Genomic DNA, 23,018 nt, shown 5'->3' on the forward strand with positions numbered 1-23,018 from the left:
AAAAAAAATTAAAGAGGAGTTAATTGATTATTAGCAGAAGGCAGGAAAGAACCTGCTGTGAGATGTTGGGAGAGTAGTAACAGGGTCTTTATGGCATATCTCTCTAGAGGAAGCAGAGTGTAGTGGAAGGAAATCTGGATGTGTCCTTACTGTGTGATCTTAAAAGCAAGGTACCCAATCATCAAAGCCTAGATGGCAAGGGAATTCTAGACCCAGAAGCTCGCCTGAAAGGCATGTCAGAGATATATGGTAGGAAGTGGGGAAGAAAAAAGGGGTCATAGCGGGAAGGATCTAATCATCCTGAAGACCGTGGGAAGAGGGTTGACCTTGGGAGAGACTGGCAGGGATCTCTGAACTTTCAGTTTCAGGATCAATTCCCTCAAAAACCTATGTTTTAGAGGAAATCTAATAGTGTGAGAGATTTTACTACTCCAAGAAAGAAACTAACCCATCAACTGCACAAATCTTCAAGATCTGTGTCTAGGTAGACAGTTGAGAGATAAACGTCATTCGGTAGAATCAAGGAGTCTTAACAGAAGGCCTAGAAAGCACAGAGGCTAATCCCTTAGTATCCAGCCCAAATGTATTCCAAAGGTAGATCCTGAGCAAGGAAGACAGTTGAGAATATAACTCCTGAGAATGCACAGAGGCCACAGGCTCCTTTGAGGTCAGCTACTGGTCCCTTCTTAGATGTGCTTCCAGAAAAAAATAGGGGTGTCACTGAGACCACACTGAGGATCCAACCTTGATGGATCCCATTTTACATGTGTCCCAGAAAGACATGGAAGCCATGTACTGAGGTTCCTTCTCAAAATATCTTTTTGGGAAAGGTCAAGGTCCAATTAGGCCAGTATTTTCCAGAAAGACTATTTACCATCTGCTCAAGAAAGAATCATTAGAAAATTGTCAACAAATCATTGCTGCGAAGTCAGTCATCATAAAAAGTGAGTCCAAGTGACCAGCACATGTCAGATTCTGCAACAAGATATCCCTTATACCATGGTCATCTTTCTGAGAGCAGGCCTAAACAACTCTTACCAAGTCACTGACAAGGGGAAGTGGTTTCTTTTTGCGTAGGTCTGGCATGCTGTCAATGCCATAGAGTCCACCAGCTGACCTAGGAGAAGAAAGAGAGAAATTCAGAACCAACATTCCCCTGACACAAGGAAGTTCCACTCTATTTACTTTCTATTTCTTCCCCTATTGCCCAATGGCCTTCAGTAGAGCTGGTAAATGAGATAAAAGCACAGATCCTCAGAGGTAGAAGGAGCATAGAGGTCCTCCAGCTCAACTTCCCAGCTCATGGAGGAGGAGGTATACTTGACAGCGGTCATTCAGCTTCAAGCTCTACATCCACAATAGGAAGATCATTATCTCCCAAGGCAGACCATCCTAGATGTGCAATGGAAAGGACAGATGACATTAGAAATTTGATTCTAAATATTGTGCTGAATAGTTTCCTCTCTTGTAGACCACATTTACTATGTGTCTCTTTCAACTTGACCGTGAGAGCCATACAGCAAAGACTGTACTTTTCTCCTTTTTTTTGAAATTCTCCATCAAGCCTAATGGGATTAGACACATGAGTCCACTCAGTAGTGGGACTCAGTGTATATTTGTTAACTTATTCATCAAGAGAGTAGTTCTTGGATCTATAGCTTCTGGCTAGTGATAGACTCACAACAGAAAAGCTCCTGTGTGGCCATCTCCAGCAATGAGATGAACCAAATCAGTTCCAATAGAGCAGTAATGAATTGAACCAGCTACACCCAGTGAAAGAACTCTGGGAGATGATTATGAACTATTCATTACATAGAATTCTCAATCCCTCTATTTTTGTCCACCTGCATTTTTGATTTCCTTCACAGGCAATTGTATACTATTTCAAAGTCCGACTCTTTTTGTGCAGCAAAATAACTGTTAGGACATGTATACTTATTTTGTATTTAATTTATACTTTAACATATTTAACATGTATTGGTCAACCTGCTATGAGGAAGAAGGGATGAGGAGGAGGGGAAAAATTGGAACAAAAGGTTTGGCAATTGTCAATGCTGTGAAATTACCCATGCATATAACTTGTAAATAAAAAGCTATAATTAAAAAAAAAAGAAAAAGAAAAAAGAAATAAGTTCCTGACAGCCACAATTTCAAACCATGAGACTCCATAGTCCATTCTTAGGGATGGATCATAGGCACTGACCTCTAACTCAACACCTGCTTAAGAAAAGATATGGTTTGGACCTTTTTAGGAAATGAGTCTTCAGAAATTTTATAATATGATTTAACTCTCTTTATTTACAAAAATGTATAAAATGATTTAATATTCCTGACATTCCTGGAAGAAAAAAAGCAATCCAGTCATGTCTGTCTTTCTGAGAAACACTTCCAAATCAAGACAGCCACAGGACAAGGCAGCCACTATGGTAGGAGCCAGAACCTAAGTATGTGCAGTCTAAACATTGCTGATCAGCACTTCTAATACCCTCACTCCTTGCATATAGCCTTTCATGGTACTCGTGATGCAGTTTTACTTCAGCTTTGGAGGTTCATGATTCCCGAAGTGTCACCACTCACATAAGGCTCATAGGCACTGGGAACCGTCCTAGGGAGTAGATTGGCAACAAGCCTTGGGAACAGAGAGACAACTGAAAAACAAGTTCTTCAAGGAGCAATACAAGATAATTCATCTAGGACATAGATCTACTCATAAAGGACAATCCACAGTAGTGTTTCAATATTTCAAGGAATTGTAATTCTGATGAAGTAGGAACATGATATATGACTTGGCAGACAGTCTTTTTGAATTGCCATTGCCAAAAATTCACTATCAGGTAGCTAAGCTAAAGTTTAGAGTGTTAAGACACCTTAAACTTAGCAAGGCTGATCCTAAGATAACAGACACAGGCCAACAATCAAAGCATTTCCAGATTAATGAGATGTACCAAAGTTTGTGGTTCCACTGGCACAGACAATTTTATTAAAAGGCTCACCTTTATTCCCCCTGTTAGACTATGAGGCAGCATCAAAGTCAGATTTTAGTGGAGGGAAACTGTGAGGAGGGGGAAAAGAAAAGGAGAGAAGGAAGGTAGAGAAGGAAGGACAAGAAGGAAGAGAGAAGGAAGAAATGAAGAAAGGAAGGTAGAAGGAATAAGAGAAGGAAGGAGAGTTTTTGAAAAGGAAGGAGGAAGGGAACTAAAAGGCCATCAATTCCAACTTTTTCATTTTATAGATAATGGTTAAATGACTTGCCCAAGGACATCAAGATAGTGATTAGGTGAGGCAGATTTTGGTCTTCTTTATTCCAAGTCCAAAGTTCTACCCACTAAACCATGCTGCCTCTGAATTATGTTGCTATTTGTTCTTGGTAGTTAAAACCTACAATAATCACTATTACCATATATACTCGAGTATAAGCCGAGTTTTTTTGGGCAGGAAATCCCCTCCTCGGCTTATACTCGAGTCACTAGATAAAACATGTGTAAATATCCCTTAGAATGCCCCCCTGCTGTGTAGTATGCAGCTCGAGTGCTGACTGGGATACTACGGGCGGGCTGTTACTACGGTGATGCGGCTCTTCCTGTAGTATCACAGTCAGTAACCAGACTGTATACTAATGCTGGCAACTGCTCTACATACGTATATAGGCACCCGCTCTCCTCCTCTGCGGGCACCGGTGCGCTACCTAAACCTACTGATATAAGCTTTCCCAGATTTTTGGGTTAAAATTAGGGGCCTCGGCTTATATTCGGGTCGGCTTATACTCGAGTATATACGGTAAATCAGGACTAGTCCCTTGACATCAAGATGCTGGGACCCTGGGAGGAGAAGTACTATATAGATCAAAGTCAGAAGGAATTTTAAAGTGCCATCCTGCCCAACTTCCTCTTTTTCACAGTTGAAAATCCTGAGTTCAGGGAGGCTGTGATATAGGTAGTAAGGATCAAAGATAGGGAAAAGATGGGGAATATAATATTAAAGTAAGGAATTTTAGAGTGTCTAATTTAGAGAAGAGGAATTTAGTATCCTTTTTTTTTTAGGGATATTGAGAGTTTGGATAAGAGGAAACTTAATCACTTACTTGGTTGTAAGTAAGAGAAAATTGTATGAAAGGAAAAAAAGAAAGATTCTTTGGGAAATAAGGAAAAACTTACTACAATGCAGAGACATTACAGAAATAGGATACAAAATGAGACATGTTTGTCTGTATACACAAATAAAGCTATTGATTGATCTGTTATGCTTGATTATGCATATTTGTTACAAGAAATTTTTCTTTTTTTTTCTAATGAGGTGAGGATGAAGAGAAAAATAGATTGTTATTTAATTTTTAAAAGCCAGAGGAGGGGATACTCTAGATATGCGATGCTGCCTGTAGTTTCATATGAGGTCACCATATTATTAATTTTATTTGTTTTATCTTGTTACAAGAGATTTCTCCTGAAGTAAAAGCAATCCATAAATGTTTATAATAAAGCAAAACAAAATAAGTATCAATAAGAGCTTTTATTAAAAAAAAAATTATCAAAAGCTATAAGGAAAGTAAAATACAAGCAGATGGACAGCCACTAAAGGGAATCTGCCTAGTGATGTTCCAGAAAAGAGGAGATGATCCTAGTGGTGATCCAAGTGGCTTAATCATCTAATTGTTTCAAAGATCAAGGTATGATCAGATTTTCCATGAGTTCTTTCAGTTTAAGGATCTAATGACTGTTTTTAGCAAAGAATACACCACATGAAGCTAAGGTCTTTTTTCTCCCTGGGATTCCCATGGCCTTGGCCCCAAGACTGAAATATCTTGACTTTGTGGTAAGTAACACTGATTTGGAAGCTATCTTTTTGGTTGACAGTAATCAAAAAGAAAGAGCTTCTAAATGAAACTTTTTTCTGACTCCATTCTTCTACCTTCTGTATTACTTACTGCTATGATATCAGGGGTCAGAAATAAAGAAAAGTCATGGGAATCAATCTATGAGGCTCTCTTTTCTGCATCCTAAAAAAATAGACCAAAAAAAAAAAATCTTAGGAAAGGACTGTAGGAAAATGCTGTCCCAGGAAGCACTTACCCACTGGGGAGCCACAGCTGCCTAGAGGGGTCATCATCATCAGGAGCCTTCAGAAAAGAAAAGGAAAATTAAGTTAGATTCTAAGGAAAGTCAAAGCCTTAGTTATAACTTAGGCTGGGAGTATGACAGGTGGAGGGAGACTCGGGAATCTGTTCTTATGGAATATAGTTCATGCAACTTGCAATGCACAAACATATGGACAACAGAGACACATAGGCATAGCCACTGGCAATTGTGTGCCTGGTTTTAACAACTCTATCCCAAAAATATCTCTCTCTGATGCCAGAAAAGACAGGTTGTAATAACATGGACCATGGATAGCTACCCATTGGATTCCTCAGCAGAGATTTTTAAGAGTCTGCTCAGTGCATCTGTTCTTTAGGGAAAAAAATGTTTTCACTCTTCCCTCCTATACCCCACATTTGCAAAAGATTCTTGCTTTATTTAGGATAAGAACATCCCTAAATGGTTCTCATGCAAAGACAGGGAAGACGTTTACAGATGAAGGCTCATCTCAGCCTGAAGACAAAGACCCACCATAATTTTGAGGCCTAAGATAAGTAAAGTGATTCTAGTTTCAATTAATAACTACCTAAGGCTCCTCCCTTTGAGCAAAGGTTGGTCAGGAGCTGTCCTGATATACCTCCCAGGGAAAGCCCAAGTGGCTCTGCTGAATACCAATCATAGTGGTGATGCTGGCAAGGGGAATGCGGGAGAATCAGGTCTTGAACACAGACACAAACAGCCACTCAGCCACAGATATTCAAGTCATCAAATCTGCTCTCAGCAGAATAAAAGCATGTGCATAGTTGGCTTTCCGAGGAAGATAAATGCCTATGAACCTTCCCAGGAACAAGACAGGAAACAGGAGAGCCAAACAATTTTATAAACAGTTTTATAGCTTGAGACTTAAAATCATTCAAATTTAGTAGAAAAGAGAATATAGTTAAGGGAGCCCACCAGGAACAAATAAGGGATCGGGAGGGTATCAAATCCAGGATTACCTCTTGAAGACATGTTAAAACAATGATGTTTGGGAGAGAGGGGATTGTTGGCTCCAACAAAGCTATAGTAAGAGCCTAGAATGAAGACTGGAATCAGGGTCAGCAGTACCACTGGCATCAGCAGAGGGGAACAAGCAGAAGCAGCCCTCTCTCTGCTATGTGCAAAGTGAAACCAAAAGCTGAGAGCCTCAATGTATCTCCTCAGAAACCTTCCCTCACAATTCTGGAGGGAGGGTCTCATGTATGCTTCTACAACTGGGAAGTTTTGTATCTCTCCCTTATCCCCTGAAAAGAAGTTACCATAAATAGGCCACCCCTAAAGCAATGACTGATGGGAATATCCAGGCATCCCAGAGCTCAGAAACATTCTCTGTCCTTTCTCAAGGGAAATGAGGACTTTCTCCTTATCTCCTCCCTCAGTCCTGGTCTTGCTCAGCAAACACAGCTACCTTTCTCCACTCCTAGAGGTGGACAGGATCACCACTTGGGGAGGATTGGTCATTCTGCTAGCCAGCTTGTTTCTAATCTATCTGCTTCCCTGGGCTAAGCTGGGGCTCAGAGGCATGAGTACATCATATACACACATGTATACACCTCCCACCATGCCAGATGACTTTATTCTTCACTAAAGGGATCTGTTACCAGAGATTCCCAAATAGACATGAAATCTCTTTGGGAAAGTCAAGTCCTAGAGAAAAACAGGTTGGTGGGGACAAAAGGCAAGCATTTATTTGTCAATGCCAGATTGATGTCTTCTCTACCCACCCAATAATTCTATCTTTTATCAGGAACTGGGGTTACTGAGGAAGTCAATGGGGGAAAATGACCTGAAAAACCAAACTTCCTGACTCACAAACAGAATTTATATATATATATATAGCTGAAGTGGATGGGGTTGACCCTGGGACTACTTAGGGATGGGAGGGACATATAGCTAAAAGCTCAGCAGGGGTCTAGGACCACCTCACATATGGGATGGGGATGAAGAAGATGAAAATGGAGGATGCAACATAACTGAAGAGTTCAGCAGAGGGTCCTATGTCCACCTCTCCAAGATCCAAGATTTGCGAACTGTACTGTACCAAAGAATCTGAATTTAATTCAGGTAAAAGGCTTCCATCTCCCTTAAGAGTGGATCCTAGAAATCAAGATCGGGATCAGCTACTTCTAAAGCAAAAGGGTCTCAAAGAATGTGACTAACCAATGTCAAAATGCTACAACTCCTTTTCTTCCCTAGATTGGAGTGAGCAGCTGCCTTCCTTGCATCCTACTCCCAGCCTTCCAAAGGATGAATCCCTTTGAGGCCACAAGAAAATCTATCAATAATTTCAGAACAGAACAGGGAAGCTAGAGCCCCAAAGGCAGGGCAATCAGGGAGAATTAATTAAAGCATCAGTTCCAATCAGGGGGCTAAAATTTAAGGCCCAAATATTCATTGAACTGATTTAGGTTCCCCTTAAGCTCCTACCAAGGAATAGCTTGTCTTAACTTAAATGTATTCCACCTTCAGCACACAAGCACATTTATTGCCTTCTCAAAGCCACTGATTAGCACCCAGCCTTGGGCAATAAACTCTGAAAACCAACCTCCCCTTCAAGGTTTCTAAGCCCAGGCCAAGACTCAGACTAGGACTTAAGAACAACCTGATACTATCATACACATTTCAAGTTTTGCATTAAAGCTTCTAAGGAGAATCAGCAGCAGTTGATCAGCACCAGTCTCTAAACCAGAATTGTTTTCCTTGATGATTCTACTAAATCTTGCAATGAGATGCTGAGAGTAGAAGCTTCAAAGAAAACAAGAAAGGAACAGCTAAAAAAGCACTTGGAAAAAGTTAACACGTGAAGAATCAAAACAAACACTTCAAACTGTTAAGAGTCTGCTAGTCTGGGTGAAAAATATGTTCCAGAATCTCCAAGTCTCTTGAGCAAATCAAAGGCAAACACTACTATGGGAGCCAATATCAGAACTAAGTACCAGGACCTACAGTTCCTACCCTTTCTCTCATAGCCACAGCCTGCCCCAAAGGAGTCTAGTTTCAAAATCAACGCAGGCTTTTGGATTCCCCCAGGCTCAAATTCTGGCAATTAAAATATATGTGAAATAGCACTCCAATGGACAAGATGAGCAGAGAACAGAGGCAGAGCTGCATAGCTTTGATTATGAGTACACTCAAAGTGAGTGAAGGATTCGAGGCTTTTTTCAAAAGTCAGGAAAGGCAGAATGATGGGCAAAGTGTGAAAATGGGTGCTTTGTTTTTGATAATTATGTCCCATTTATGTTATGGTCCACCTAATTCTTTGAGAAATAATTAAAGCATATTGACTTTTGACAAAATAAATCACACTAAGAGTAGAATTTTCTGGCATTGCAAATCTGTGCATTTATAAAAATAAATATTCAAAATCAAGAATCTTTGTAGTATACCCAAGAAAGTTGTTCACCTTATCTACCTTTAATCCTGGTTCTGGTTAGGATACACACCCTAGATAAAAACTTTCCAAAAAAAGTAATAGAAAACTTGTGTTTCTTTGGAAGGAGGAGAAATTTAAACTAAGTTTAAAAAAAGATATCAATTTTTTTTTATTAAAAGAAGCAATAGAAGAAGTAGTTCCAGCAATTCCTAAAGGTTCTCAAGCCTGTATTACTGGTAGACTGATCTTAAATTCAAATCCATCTTCAGACATTTACTAGATGTACTCTGAGCAAGTCACTTAACCTCTACCTCAGTTTCCTCAAATGCAAAATAGGGATAATAACAGTACCTACCTCAAAATGTTGCGAGGATCAAATGAGATATTTGTAAATACCTATCACACATAAATAGGCACTATGGAAATGTGTATTCCCTTCCTTTACCCCAGATAAGATAGACAGCTCAAAGGAAACTTAAGCCCCTGCACTAAATAGATTTTTATTTTCTACCCAGATCCCTCACCTCCCCCATCCCAGAAACTAAACATGCTGAATGCAAGAAGGACACACGGCATCTGAAGGCACAGAACATGCACACACACCACTTTTGGGGAGAGGACACAAAGTGTCTACAGGCATAAGCATGCACAGAGCATGCACACCCCACTTGGGGCAAAGAACCACGAGACATGACCTGAAGGGCTTGTTGCCTTCCTTCTGTAAGGGGAAAAGAAAGAAGATAAAAAGAGGAAAGAAGAGATTAAATTTCTGTACATCAGTGGGACATTAAACTGGCTGCCAATTCTCCAAGAAGCTCAGCAATGGGATAGTTGGGCCCTGGGGAGCTGGAAGGGAAAGGAAAGGAGAATAGTTTGAAAATCTGGACTGATGTACTCCCATCCTGATCTCCTGAGTTCATCACATGCCTTTGTTGGCTGGGAATCTCCCCAGGGACAAAGACAAAGAAAGGCCTTCTCTTGAAAGACTAGAAATCTTGTGTTCATTTCCCTTCTCCACGTGTTCATTCCACCAGACCCACTGTTGTCCCAGTTAGGTCCTTGACAATTCAACTGAGAAGCAGGGGTCCTCAAACTTTTTAAATAGGGGGTCAGATCACTGTCCCTCAGACTGTTGGAGGGCCGGACTATAATAAAAACAAAAGCTTTGTTTTATGGGCCTTTAAATAAAGAAACTTCATGGCCCTGGGTGAGGGGGATAAATGTCCTCAGCTGCCACATCTGGCCCGTGGGCTGTAGTTTGAGGACCCCTGCTCTCGGGTTGAGTTTGCTAAAAAATAACTAGCCCAGTTCTTATTAAAAAGTGTCTTCTACCTATTTAAAGAACAAATAATAACCTCATCATATAATCATGCAGAATGTCCCTTCCCACTCCTCCCTCCCCCAACTTATGCAAATTCTACCCACCCTTCAGGGCCCAGCCCAGATCCCATCTCTTCTATGAAGCTTTCTCCAACTATTCAGGCTCACACAGATCTCGTTTTCTCTGAACTCCTATTACATTCAGTCAGTTCTCACAGTTCGACACATAATTGTCCTCCATTTGTTTCCTAGGTGTGAGTGTGGTCACCTCAGCTAAATTTTCTCCTGTGAAGCCTCCCTGGAAAAATAGCTACTTCCCAGCTGGTGGGAAAGCATGAGTTTTAGAAGCCACATTCATGGTAGAGCTGCTGTGTCACTTTGGGAAGCAGGGCCTATTTGTTTCATGTTCTTCCTCCCTTGCTCCTGGTCCCGTGAGGCAAATGAAGATAGGGCCTGTTCTGCTCCCTTCTCAAGGGAAGCTCAAACTTTCTGCCTCAGAGCTCCGAAACAAGACAAACTCTTCAGCAGTATCCAGGCCAACTCCACCCCAAGGACAAGTTAGCTTCACTCAAGGCTTGGGCCCTCCTACTTTCTAATTTGTTTCTTCAAGAAACATCACTACAATTGTTATCCTGGGACAACAGAGGCATTCAACGTCAGGAGGCCAGACCAGAGGCCACCTGAAGACATCAGAATCAGTGACTACAGTTTCCCCAATTCCCCTCACTCCACTATCAGTAAAAGTGTATGATCAAATATGTCTTGGTACAATACCAGCTTTCCAGCTTTAGAGAGTACAGGAAGGAGTATGGTAAGGGGATCCTGAAGCAACAACTCAGAGGGTAAAAACCTAGTTAGTCCGACTACTATCAGGCACAGATACCTTTCTCTATACCAAATTCTTGGTCAAAAAGAGGTTCTTTCCGGGTTCTTCCCCTAGGGCCTAATGAGAATTGCCTTCTTTTTCCCTTCAGGAAGTCCATCCAAGTTTCTCTCCTCTCTCCTGTCCACATCTCTCCCTCCTCTATCCCTTCTCTTTCCCTCTCTCTCCCTCTCTTTCCTCTCTTCCTTCTCTCTCTCCATTCTCCCCTTCTTCTCCCCTAACCCCCTCTCTTGTCTTCCCCTTTCTCCTCCCCTCTCCCCACCAGCTCTCCCTTCCCTCTCCCATTACTCTCTCCTTTTTAATCCCCTCTTTCCCCACTCCTCTCCTCCATTTCTCCCCTTTCTCCTCCCTCTCCCCCTTCCTTTCTTTCCCTTCTCCCTCTCTCCTCCTTCTCTTCTCCCCCTCTCCTTCTTCTCTCTTTCCCCCTCTCCCTCTCCTTTTTCCCTCCCTTCCCATTCTCTCCTCTCCTCTCTCCCCCCCCCCCCCCCGCCCCATGTACAGATACAGTCAACTGGAATATCTAGTGAATATTCACATCTATGGTACCTGCCTCCCTCTTTCTTGTGCCCTACTGTAACATTAATGCATTTAGACAATCTATTGGAATACTTTGGTCTAACACTCTAGAGTTGCCTCACAATAGTATGCCATCCAGAACCAGCTGGCTGTTTAGATGGAGCTGGAATTCAGACAGCTAAAAAAAAAGGTGCCTCCAGGTCAAAATATAAACCTGGCAACAGCAGCTGGGATTTATCAAGAAAGACTTTATGTAAGAGATGACATATGATTGGATTTTGAAGAATGGCTAAGATTTTGATATCATCCTTCCCACTCTGCTGCAGGCCCTGTGAAAGGTTTTAAAGGTCAAACCAAGTAGTTTGGACTCATTAAATGGACAGTAAGGAAGCACTGAAGGCAATTAAGCAATAGGGGAATAATATGATCAAAGTAATACATTAGAAACACTAGTGTAGCACTGGTATGTTTAATTGTCTCACTTAAAGCTGATAGCAAAGGAATGAAGCATATGTTATTCCCAGGAATTCAATTTTGAAGAAATTATGTTTGTCACGAATTTCTATCCTGCTTGAAGCCCCCTCATTTCATGAGATATAAACTACTCCCTTCTCTAGGCCAGCTGCTTCGCCATGGGCAAATCTATAGATACTAATGGGACAAAGGAGCAGGTCAGAATCTGGGCAGAGTTAGCTTTGCAGATGAGACAAGTGTCTGTTGACAAGCCTCTGTTCTATAGAAGGGGTAGTCTGATAGGAAGGGAAAATTCATCCTTGGAGTCTACCATTGAAATTAAAGTCAAACTCTTTGAAAAGTCTAATCATCAGCCAAAGAAAGTGCTTTTGGGATTTTTGACTAACTTTATTTTATAAAAGTCAACATTGTGCAACCCAGCTCAATCATAATTGGGAAGAAACATAGTATGTGATTCTCCCTGTCTCACTCTCCAATAGGACTGCAGTGCCATCTTTCTCAGGGCAGGAGGTGGGGGGAGAGGATAATAGATACCAACTCTCTCTTTTGTTTTTCAAGTAATTAGAGGTGAGAAAGAAGCAGCACATTACCTCTTCTTTTTGCTATTAACCTCTACATAATCTCCTGTACTCCAAACCCATTACACAGGAACAGTTTTTTCCAGGACCAGCTAAACCTTTGTGATGAACCTATTTAAACAACTTTATAAAGCAGTCAAATTGCTCTTCTATTTACTTATGCCTTTCTTTATCTCCACTGTCACTAACACTTGCCCAAATCTGGGTCCTCATTATCTCACACCCTACCTACTTCCAATTCAGTTTCTTCTCTCTTCTAATTCATGATGCAGATCACTAGATTAATTACCATATTAATCTGTTTACAATACAATTTTCTTCAGATAACTGGCCAAAGACCTCAAAGGCTCCCAGCTACCTGTAGAAACTAGTTCAAATTCTTCAGTCTAAGACCAATGGTCTTTCATAATCTGACCTCATAATCAATTAACATTAAGTTTCAGGCAGCAAGCTAAATTCTGGGCATGCAGAGACAAAAATAAATAGTTTTCCTATCCCTGGGAAGCTAAAATTGAGATCCATCAGCTGGGAGGACTAGGAAAGACTTCAGGTATTAGACGATGTTTGAATTAAGTCCAAAAGTAAAACTGTGATAAACAACAGTGCAAAAGTATGATGACAAAGGGAGCTACAATGTTCTGTGTATGGAATAGTGGGGGCACCAGAAGGGATAGTTGAACTGTAGAATAGAAGAAGACTCTTAGAAGAAGACTGGAAAAGTAGAAAGGATAAAGTGAAGGTGGGACAAGGAAGGACAAGATGTGAAGAGATTTAAATGTCAAACTGAGGTCTTCATCTAGTACTACAGGCATCAGGGAGCCACTGGAGTTTATTAAGCAGGCCTGCCTATTCCCTCAAAACACTCTCCTTCTGTTCTATTAAGATCATTTTTTTTTTAAAAACTCATGCTGTTCCACTTACTTCAAATTTTTGCTTCTCCTATATAAATTCTGCTTTTTCTTCTTTCTGAGAAGTCTTTTTTTCACTATTCTAAGCTTCACTGATCTCTCATTTTTATGAACTCCTACCACATTTATAGTCACAAAATCAAGGAACTTTAAAATTGGAAGAGACTTTAAGGATACATTTATATCGACTCCAATCCCTCAATCTCCAATCTTATTTGGCAAATAAGGACTCTCAGACCCAGAGAAGTTAATTAATTTAACCTGAATGATAGACTAGATGTGTATCAAATAATTTAGCACAAAGGTATAATCATCTTAACATAATCTGTACCCTCCATGTAGGCTGGACTTCTGTGGTATACCTATTTATTTATATGTTACAATCCCCATTAAAAAGGTCCTTGAGAATAAGAACTGTTTTTGACCTTTTTTTGTATCATCAGATCTTAGTAAATTTTCTGGCATCCAGGAAACACTCAGTAAATCTTGATAGATTAAGTGATATTGTTCACTGTTGTTTCATGTGGGAGTCCTGTCTCCCCAGTAAGACTCTTAAGTGCTTTGAGGAGAAGATCTATATCATCTTTCTCCTTCACAGCTCTTTACAACAGCCCACTATAATCTTAAAAACACTGTCACATTTGAAAACTAGTTCCTACCTCCTCAGGAAAGACTTGGGACCCCATACCATACCCTCCCCATCAACAAACAAAAACCAGCCAATTCTATTCATTTTAACATTATCTCAGCAAAATTCTATAGTTATATCTGTATCTATATAGCTATATGCAATATCCCCAAGCAGGTTGAGCCTAATGTGGTAGCTATCTTCACAAAGCTACTTCTGTATTCTAACTGATGGCCCAGAAGAATGGTGCTTTGTCAATCTGGCTATGATTCCCTAAAAGGAATAAATGTCTAACAGGTACTTATTCTGATCTGTATAGCAGTCACTAAACAAAAATGGAAAATTGACCTTTTGTCTTGTCATTGCTGGACAAAATACTTTTTCTGAATTACTGTTCTTGAAGTCTTTTCTCTATGTCACTCATCCTCATTTTCCTAGCCAGAAAATCTCATATAATCCTTAAACCATTTAGTAAACCAAACCACATCATGTCAAGAACTAGAAGAATAGGAAGGAAATGGAAAAGAAGGAATTATGAATGACATTCCACTTTCTGTGTTACTACTTTAAGACTGTACTTCAGATCTATTTCATGGCCAACTTTTCTAGACAGGAAACAATTTGTAGCCACATCTTCATTTTAGCTTAATTATATTACAACCACACAATGTGATGTCCTATTGTAACAAGAGTTCTAAACAACTCTGTATTTGATAACTAAAGAACAAATACAAACAAGAGCAAACAGTGGCTACAGAAACTGCCTCCAAGTCAGAAGGATTTAGGTCTGTTTAGAACATATATTGGCTTGTATGGGCTTGGGCAAGTCACTAAGAAGTCTCAGTGCTTTATACTCCAGCTTCTTAAACTGTGATTCCTGACCCTATAAGAGACCTCATAACTGAATGTGGGGGATGCAAAATTATGATTTATTACTAGTAACTGTTTAATTTGCATGACTATTTTATATACCTATATACCTGGGTTCATGTAAAAATTTCTTGGGCAAAAAGAAAACATTTAATAAGCCCTATTCTAGATGATACTAACTGAAAAGAAGATCTCTACTTGAGTTCCCAAACTTAGGAGCCCCCTATACCTACAAAATCACAGGTGTACTATGATGTACTATCCCTGACCCATTTGATTTTTGCATGTATATTTACAACAGAGCTGAGACAAGTCCACCCACCCCTGTGCTCTTTCAAATGTCCAGTACTGGCCAAAGGAAAATCCTGGACAATCAGCAAAGGACTTATCCATCATAGACTTAATGTACCTGAACATATTTCTTCAGCTGAAAGACAATTTGCCTCCTGAACTAATTCCTGTAAAAGTTTCTTCTGCGTTAGTCTCTTTTCTCTCAGTACATTTTTGAAGTTGTTGATGCACTTGTTGAGGTATATAGTCTCTGCACACACTTGCTCTAGGCTCAATTTCCCATCCTTGGGTTCCTGAGGCCTTGAATAAGTCTCATCTCCAAGGCTGCTCATGGGCTTCAGCTGTCCTAGAGAGACATCCAAATCTGAACATGGCAATGAACAAGAGAGCAGAGAATCATTGGAAGCAGGAGAAAGGCTTCTGTGGTCCAAATGGGCTTGTTCTTTATGTCTGGAAACAACCAGTTCACTGGTGGTAGCCTCACTAGCCAAGCTCTCACTTCCCCTACTTGAGGGGCTTTCTACTAAGTAGTCTCTGTCTCCTGGGCTCAACATCTGCAGTGGCCCATCACTGTCATCAGTTTGGGAGCCACTCTCATTGCTCTCCAGGCCTTCGGGACTGAAGGAATCACTGCTCTCCAGCTTCTGAAATACTCCCTGAAGGGCTGATTTGAATTGATGAATTGCTTTTCCTAATTTATTTGTGTAAAACTTCACGTCCGTGCCATCGTCATCTTCCTGTGAGGCATCCAAAACATATGAGGAGCTATCCAAAACATCCCTAAGGACCTGCACGGCAGTCTCCTCTTCCTCATTTAAGTTAATATGAACCATGTCTTTGAAAGCCTCAGGTCCAATGGTCACTTCATCCATTGTGCCTTCATGGTTTAGAGTCATCAGCCTTCTGGACTCATCTGTTAAAAGTGAATTTAATTGCTCTCGGCTCAGAATCTCAAGTCCGGTTCCACAATCCAGCAGTTGGCCCTTCTCTGCTCTGGTACCCTCAAAAGATGGGCAGTAGTTGGCTTCCTCGTTAATGCTATGGACAACTTGTTTTGTTCCTGTGCACAAAACTCCTTCACAAGACTGCTGTGGAAACTCCTGTGCCTTCCCAGAATCTTCCTCCATGGGAATGGACTCTAAGACAGAGCCCTTTTTCTCCTGCAAAATAGATGAAAGGGCCTCCCTCTGTGGTCTAGTCTGTTTTCCATAGTTGCAAAAGACCATTTGGGCTGCTTTCCCAACTTCTTCCAAAGGCTCGGCCACCACACTGTTTTTTTTTGCTGGGGTAACCTTGGATGGAAAACAAAGCTTTTGGCCCTGGGAATTCCCACTTTGATTCTGAGCTCTGACCCAGTCAGCATCTGTTTTTTGTGCCTTGTCCCTTTTATTGGCATGTAGAACCCCTTCATCAAGGCTCAAAGAGCGCCAGGGATGATCCTGCAGCCCTCGCTGAAACAATGAAATGGAGTCCATCTGAGGGCTCCAACCTTTCGACCAGCTGGGCTCTTCCTGTGCTGCAATCTGGACCCCTACGCTTTGTAAGAGAATTGATTTTTGCAAAATGAAGTCTCTCTGCTCTGGATGTACAAGCCTGACAATCATGGGCCGGGGATCATGGGCCTTGCCCACAGCCACATTGGCTCGGTGAGCATCCCTGATGTACTTGCTGCACTGAATGCCATTAACACAAAGGTGCTTGGCCAGAAAGCTATTTACAAGCTCTGTTGTGTTCTCCCCATCTTGCTCAGGAAGGCCATAAAAATACAAGATAGGCTCTTCCCTGAGCCTTTCCAGATGGCACTCCTTGGATTTCCCCATCATACATGCTTTGGCTGTAGAAGGATTGCCACCCACCTGTAATCCCTCAATCTCACTCAGCACTGAATCCACACAACTGGATACCTCATCCACAGAGCCTTTGACCAAGCTCAGGTGTTGCTGAAGCTCAGCAATCTCCATTTGGAGGCGGCTGATCCCTTGTAGTTCTTTCACAATGTAGTCTACCACATCTCCAGAAGGTTCTGGCTGCTTCTTGGAGCCATCACCTCTGGATGGAGAGGGCTTGTTTCTTTCTTTTTCAGGGAGTTCCTGCTGACTAGTGGCAGGACTCCCAGAGATGTCCCGAAAGTCAGGCTTTGAAGTGCTGAGCTGCCTCTTACCCAACTGGGCTCCATCTAAACCAGGGCCACTGGGTTGCCCTGAGCAATCACTGCAAGTCATGTCTGCCTTCTCACTCTTAACTGTGACCACTTGGTCACAGCAAGTAGGCAGCAAAGTCCTATCCTGAGGAGAGGTCTCAATAGGGTTTGAGGGCTTATTCCTGGTATCACAATCGATCAGAGCTGACCCTGAATCAGCTGAGGAAAGCCTTGAGAAAGTATTTGGGTCTACAGAGCTTTTCTCTTGAGGTTCCTGCAACAACCTCTTCATTTTTTCCCTCAGGACCTGAGGGTTTTTTTGCTTCTTCCCCTTCTTTCTGGCCAGGATGCTTCCTAGAGAGTTTCTTGGAAAGGCAATGCCACGTCCTGATCTTTTCAATCTATTCCTAGCAAACATCATTGGCTGCTGCAGTGGGCCTGGAGCATCATGCCGCCCAAGAAAGACATGTGTCTAACTCTCAAGTCCAACATATGCCTTTGGATCCCAACTTGATTTCCTTATCAGGTAACTATTAAGAGAGGAAAAACAGTGTGCTAAGGTAAAAAAATGAAGAAAAAACAAGAGTAAAATAAAACATAATAGTAAAAACCCAAATAAAGTCTATAAAATTGGCTTTTGTCTCTTTGGGTTCCTGCTGCAGTTCTGGCCTGTCAGTAGATTCTAGCTAAGAATGTTGGGCCTATAACTCTCAATCCTTGGTCTTCACTGTAGTTTTTAATGTCAAACAAAAAGCAAATTCTGTGATACAGGTAAGTCTTCTAGGACCCCTCTCCTTTTGGGGAGCAAAATTTCCTACAACCTGCAAAAACAGAGTAATTCTAAGAGATGGGGGAAGGAAACCACATAGTAAAAAGTGAAATCACATAAAATTAGAGAACTAAAGAATGAATAAATGAATGGATTGAATGAATGAATATGCAATACATCAACACCAAGAACCTCAAATTACAGTTATCAAAAAATATTTTAATGATATTGTTCAAATATATAAACAAAAAAAGACACAAAATGAGACAACACACTTGAATCCAAACAGGGTGACTATTCTAGGTTGTATGTGCTGGAAAACTGAAGTGAATCTTTGAATCCCTAAGTCCTCATCAGAATTCCCAGTTGAAAAAACAAAACAAAGAATGTCAGTAGTTCTGGCATCATCAACCAACACATAGCCCATCTTTATAATATAGGCTGAAAAAAGATTTCAGGTTAGGTAAAAAGGAACTTTTTGCACTTTGTTACACACTGATGATTCAGCCAAGTCATAGCTCTAGCTATTGCAAGGAAACTTCCTCCATTCTAGATAACTATGTGACCTATGTCAAGTGTCTTGAAAACCTTGAAGACCAATATAACTATTAACTGTTATTAGGTTGATGAGGTTGACTACTAAAGCATCCCTGGAATCTACCCTACAGATAGGAATAGTTTAGAGTGAGATGACTTTTTTCAGAAGCTCAAACTCCTCAGCCGGTTCTCTCTAGGGACTGCTTTGTTGCATGGTGGACTTTAACAAGGATTCCACTTTAAAGGAATTATTTCCAAACAGAAAGAGAAAGTTATAAAAACCCCAGATAGAAAACAAGATGAAGGAAAGGATAATTGACAATCTAGGAGATGACCCAGAGCTTCCATCAATATATGCTCCCTCAGTGATACAGAAATGGATAGATGGACATCAGTCTTGCCAGGGAAAGGGAGGACAAAGTGTACTCAGAACTTGTTCTGGCATGGTAGCAAGTGCTCCTCAATCTTTTCCTCCAGCCAAGGATAGCACTGATCCTACCAAGAGTCTAGTTCTTTCCTTGTTTCTGGCAGGGAGGAGCCTAATCTAATGCTGCTGCAAATGTGACAGATGCAGCCTCCCAGGATGTGGCTGGCCACTCCAGCTAGCCAGGCACTTAATTCCAGGAATTAAAATATAACTAGGATTCTATCTCCTTTGTGCAGCTTAACAGTTCCTGAGACACTGAATCTGTGTCCTGTTTTCTTCACTGTGGCACGATGGAAAGAAAGATCTGGCGGCCTTGGAACTAAGAAGACCCTTAAGGTCTTATAGAAGAACCTTTTCTTGAGTAGGGGGGAATTAACATGATCTAGTTTCATATATCTAGAATTACAGTCTATAGATTAAATGTAGGTTAGCCACAAGCACCTGAAGAGAATATCAGCCCAAAGCTGGGCCTTTACACTAAAAAATAACTTTGTCACGTCTAGAACAGACCCATCATTTAACATAAGTGGGAACTAATGCCCCCAAAAGGACAGGTTGACTTGCTCAATGTCACATGGCTAACATGTAACAGAGAAAGGAGTAGAACCTAGGTTTCCCTATGCCTAACTTGTTATCAATCTTTCCCATACCACTGCTTTTAGCCATCGAGTCATTCTTAGACATTTCTGACTTTTCATGAGCCCTTGTGGTGTTTTCTTGGCAGTATCTCTGCAGCGGTTTGCCATTGCCCTCTCCAGCTCATTTTAACAGATGAGAAAACTGGGATAAACAGGGTTAAATGACGTGCTCAGGGTCATACTGCTAGCTAGCTACTCCATGTCTGGGCCACATTTGAACTCAGAAAGATGGACCTTCCTGCCTGCAAGCCGGTATTCTGTGCACTGTAGCGCCACCTACCAGCCATTATATCCCATGTGATAGAGAAGCCAATCAATTCCCAGCTCCCTTTAACACAGAAGTAATCTTAATCCAGGGTCCATTAATTTTTTTGACTGCCAAAAGGGTCCACGACACAGAAAAGGTGAAGAGCCCCTGCTCTCTTAACTCCCAGCTAATGTTATATTTCCATTCAAAGAACAAGCCACAAATGACTTCAGAGCAGCAGGTTCTGCTATTTCATTGTTGCTGGATCCAAATGCCATCAAGTGTATCCCAACAAAACAGCTTTCTCTGGTGCTGGTTGAGGGTTGTTTCCCCCATCATTGAAACTACAGATCCCTAGGGCTTAGAGCTTAGGGTAGGGCTGAAGTTTGGAACACCCAGTGACTCAATAACTACCTCCACCCCCCGCCCCTTTTACTGTCTCGTCAGCCACTGTCACCCTTGTATCTGCACCCTTTTTGAGACCTGGCTCTGGGTTTCTCCATGAGTACCGTGGACGAGTCCTTTCCCGGAAGAAACCCTCAGGGTCTGGAGAGTGCTGGTAGGCTCGGTCAGCAGCATCTCTTTGGGCAGCTAAGAGACACCAGTGGCTAGAGCACTGGATCCAGAGTCAGGAAGATGGCAAAACGTGCCTCGGATACTTAACTAGCTCTGTGATTCTAGGCAAGTCACAGAACCTCTTTGCATCCTAATTTCCTTATCTGAAAAGAAGGATAATAATACCACTTACCTAACAAGGTTGTTGTGAGAATCCACTGAGGTGTTATATGAAAAGATCTTTGGAAACCTCGAAGTACACTATGATTATGGAAAAGGGGGAGAGAAAGAGGGGAGAAAGAGAGGAAGAGGAGGAGAGGAGAGAGAGGAGTGAGGGGGGGGAGGAAAGGAGGGAATAATGAAGGGAGGGAGAGGGAGAGAAAGGAAAGGAGAGGGAGGGAATGATGGAGAGAGAAAAAGAGAGAGGAGAGGGAGAAACAGAGTCAAAGCAGAGGGGAGAGAAAGGAGGGATAGAGGAAGGAAGGAAGAGATAAGGAAGAAGAGAAGGACAATCCTATTCAAAATTAAGGAGGTACAAAGAGCTTCTAGTATTCATTTTGTAAATCCTCCTTAGATTAGAAAACATTTGCTAGCTATTTTATAGTTATCTATTTATTCTCCCTGAACTTCTTCTGATAAGGTATTTGACAAGAATAGTTGGTGAGAAAACCCCAATCAAAAGTACATAAATCAGGGGCTAACTGTTGGTGTAGTGGATAGAGTACCCTCCCTGAAATCAGGAGGACCTGAGTTCAAATCCAGCCTCAGACACTTAACACTTCCTACTTCTGTGACCCTGGGCAAGCTACTTAATCCCAATTGCATCAGCAAAAAAAAAAAAGAAAAAAAAATTCGTTCACAGACCAAAAATGAAGATCAAGATGGTTCCAAATAGCTAAGACCCAGACACTGATGGACAACATGAAATCCCTGATGGTCCTTACTGATTCTAACCTTTATAAGCAGGTTGATCAGAACTTCAGTGGGGATTCATGTAACTCTATGCTATTCTTTGCTGTAATCGATAATCAGGTTTATTAAATCTCTCACCAAATCATCCCATTGTGTAAATAGCTATTTTAATTCTGGAAGTTAAAATCTACCCAAACAAACTGAGTATCTGTACAATGCAAGTATCAGAAGGGTTGCAGCAGGCCAGGAAAGCTTTCCCCCAACTGCTGGTACCCCTTGTGAAAATGCAGGAGCAGAGCCATTCAAAGGTGCTGCAGGTATTTTTCTTATCACCCCTTACATCAATACAGAATAGTTGCCTGGTTTCTCATACTGGAGAGAAGCAGAAAATTTCCAGCCAGGGCTGCCATAGCAACCTGTTCCCTGCCCCCTCCTAGGACAATCACCCATTTCCAGGGAATCTTTCAAAAAGTTCCCCAAGAAAGCTACTAACATGGCCTGAGCAGAACCAACTATGAATCAGAGGTTCACAGATCACATAATCAGAGCCATAGAGCTAGAAGAGATTTCAGGGGCCACCTAGTCCAGTCTTTTAATTTTTCAGAGGAGGAAACTAAGGCCAGAACTCTTTCCACTGTTCCATAATGCTAGTCAAATCCAGAAAAATCTCCCTTTAGAGAATTAGCTCTGCATGGCAAAGCCAGCATAGTTAATGATTTGTTAATTCCTCATTCTAAAGGTATTCTTAGAACAATACCCCCTCACCTCTTTAATCCCCCAACTGCTTGACAGACTTTATATATCTACCAAAATACTGAAATGCATTGGGCATCTTTGAATAAGAACATTATAGTCACTCAAAAAGAGAAAAGTGATCAACTTTAAACAAAAAGGATTAATCTACCCCATTTTCCTATATTTTGGAACCAACCTAGGATAGAGAAGGGAACAGTTAAAACTGACAGGTTCTAGTAAAGGGAGGCCAATTCCCTTCCTATCTCTGCCAATATACCTTCCATAATCTGTAAGAATGGACTGTCTGAAGACCACAGTATTGACAAAGAGATCCCAAAACTCTCTGAAAACTCTTGAATCCTCCTTTGTGAGACCCACCCCAAGGAACCAAGATAAGTGGTTTTGAGCAAACAATAGGGGTAGAAAATCTTGGAACTGAATACTTCAACTAGTCCCACCAAAATAAACTATTATGAAGGAGATCAAGTGAATCCTTAGTTCCTTCCCACTTTGGGCCTATTTTCTCCTCATTTGGGCAACCAATGTTTTCATGCTGTCTCTCCACCCTCCCAACAGTTCTCATCCTAATTTTCTTCCTGCCCTCCTCCCATCAATTTATATAGTCAACTTCTTTAAGGGGCCCAAGATTTGTATCCCATTTTCTCCTCGATACTTGAGGCACAGAAAGGGACAGAAACATAATTAATTCTATAGCATTAGAATTTGAAGGAATCTTGGCGACCATTTAGTTCAAGCCCCTCATTTTATAGAATAAGAAATTGATATATACATAGGGAAAGAGAGAGAGGGAGTAATTTCTCAACAATCACAATGAGTCACTGGCGGCAAAAATATTCAAACCCAAGTTAATTCCATTATACCATGATGCCTTCCAAACTGAATGTTTACTTCTAGACAAAAAGCTTCTTCCTTCCCTCTTTCAATTTTCTTTCCTTCCTCTTCTTTCGTTCTTTCCTAAGATCATAACTAGACACTAATTAGACTGAGGCCCCAAAGCATTCTAGGATATTTGCTTTTCTTTCCTCTCTGTCTTCTCTCCTCTCCAGCCTTCCCTAGGAAGGAAGTGAAGATGGCAGAGAATTAGG

At 41.3% G+C, this 23,018-nt stretch overlaps 1 protein-coding gene across 2 annotated transcripts in view; it reads right to left on the minus strand.

Annotated features, from left to right (window-relative positions):
* UNC13B (unc-13 homolog B) overlaps positions 1-17,713 on the minus strand; it is a 56,878-nt gene extending 39,165 nt beyond the window's left edge. For both annotated transcript variants that reach the window (XM_051965368.1, XM_051965361.1), the window contains exons 1-4: positions 15,071-17,713; positions 9,180-9,202; positions 5,067-5,113; positions 1,039-1,117 (exon numbers count right to left, since the gene is read on the minus strand). In XM_051965368.1, coding sequence (XP_051821328.1) covers positions 1,039-1,117; positions 5,067-5,113; positions 9,180-9,202; positions 15,071-17,513 — 2,592 coding nt within the window. In that variant the 5' untranslated portion in view covers positions 17,514-17,713. The remainder of the gene's footprint in view (positions 1-1,038; positions 1,118-5,066; positions 5,114-9,179; positions 9,203-15,070) is intronic.
* Between the last annotated feature and the right edge of the window lie 5,305 nt (positions 17,714-23,018).

The sequence above is a fragment of the Antechinus flavipes genome, chromosome 1 (genome assembly GCF_016432865.1).
Source record: "Antechinus flavipes isolate AdamAnt ecotype Samford, QLD, Australia chromosome 1, AdamAnt_v2, whole genome shotgun sequence".
Taxonomy (NCBI): Eukaryota; Metazoa; Chordata; class Mammalia; order Dasyuromorphia; family Dasyuridae; genus Antechinus; species Antechinus flavipes.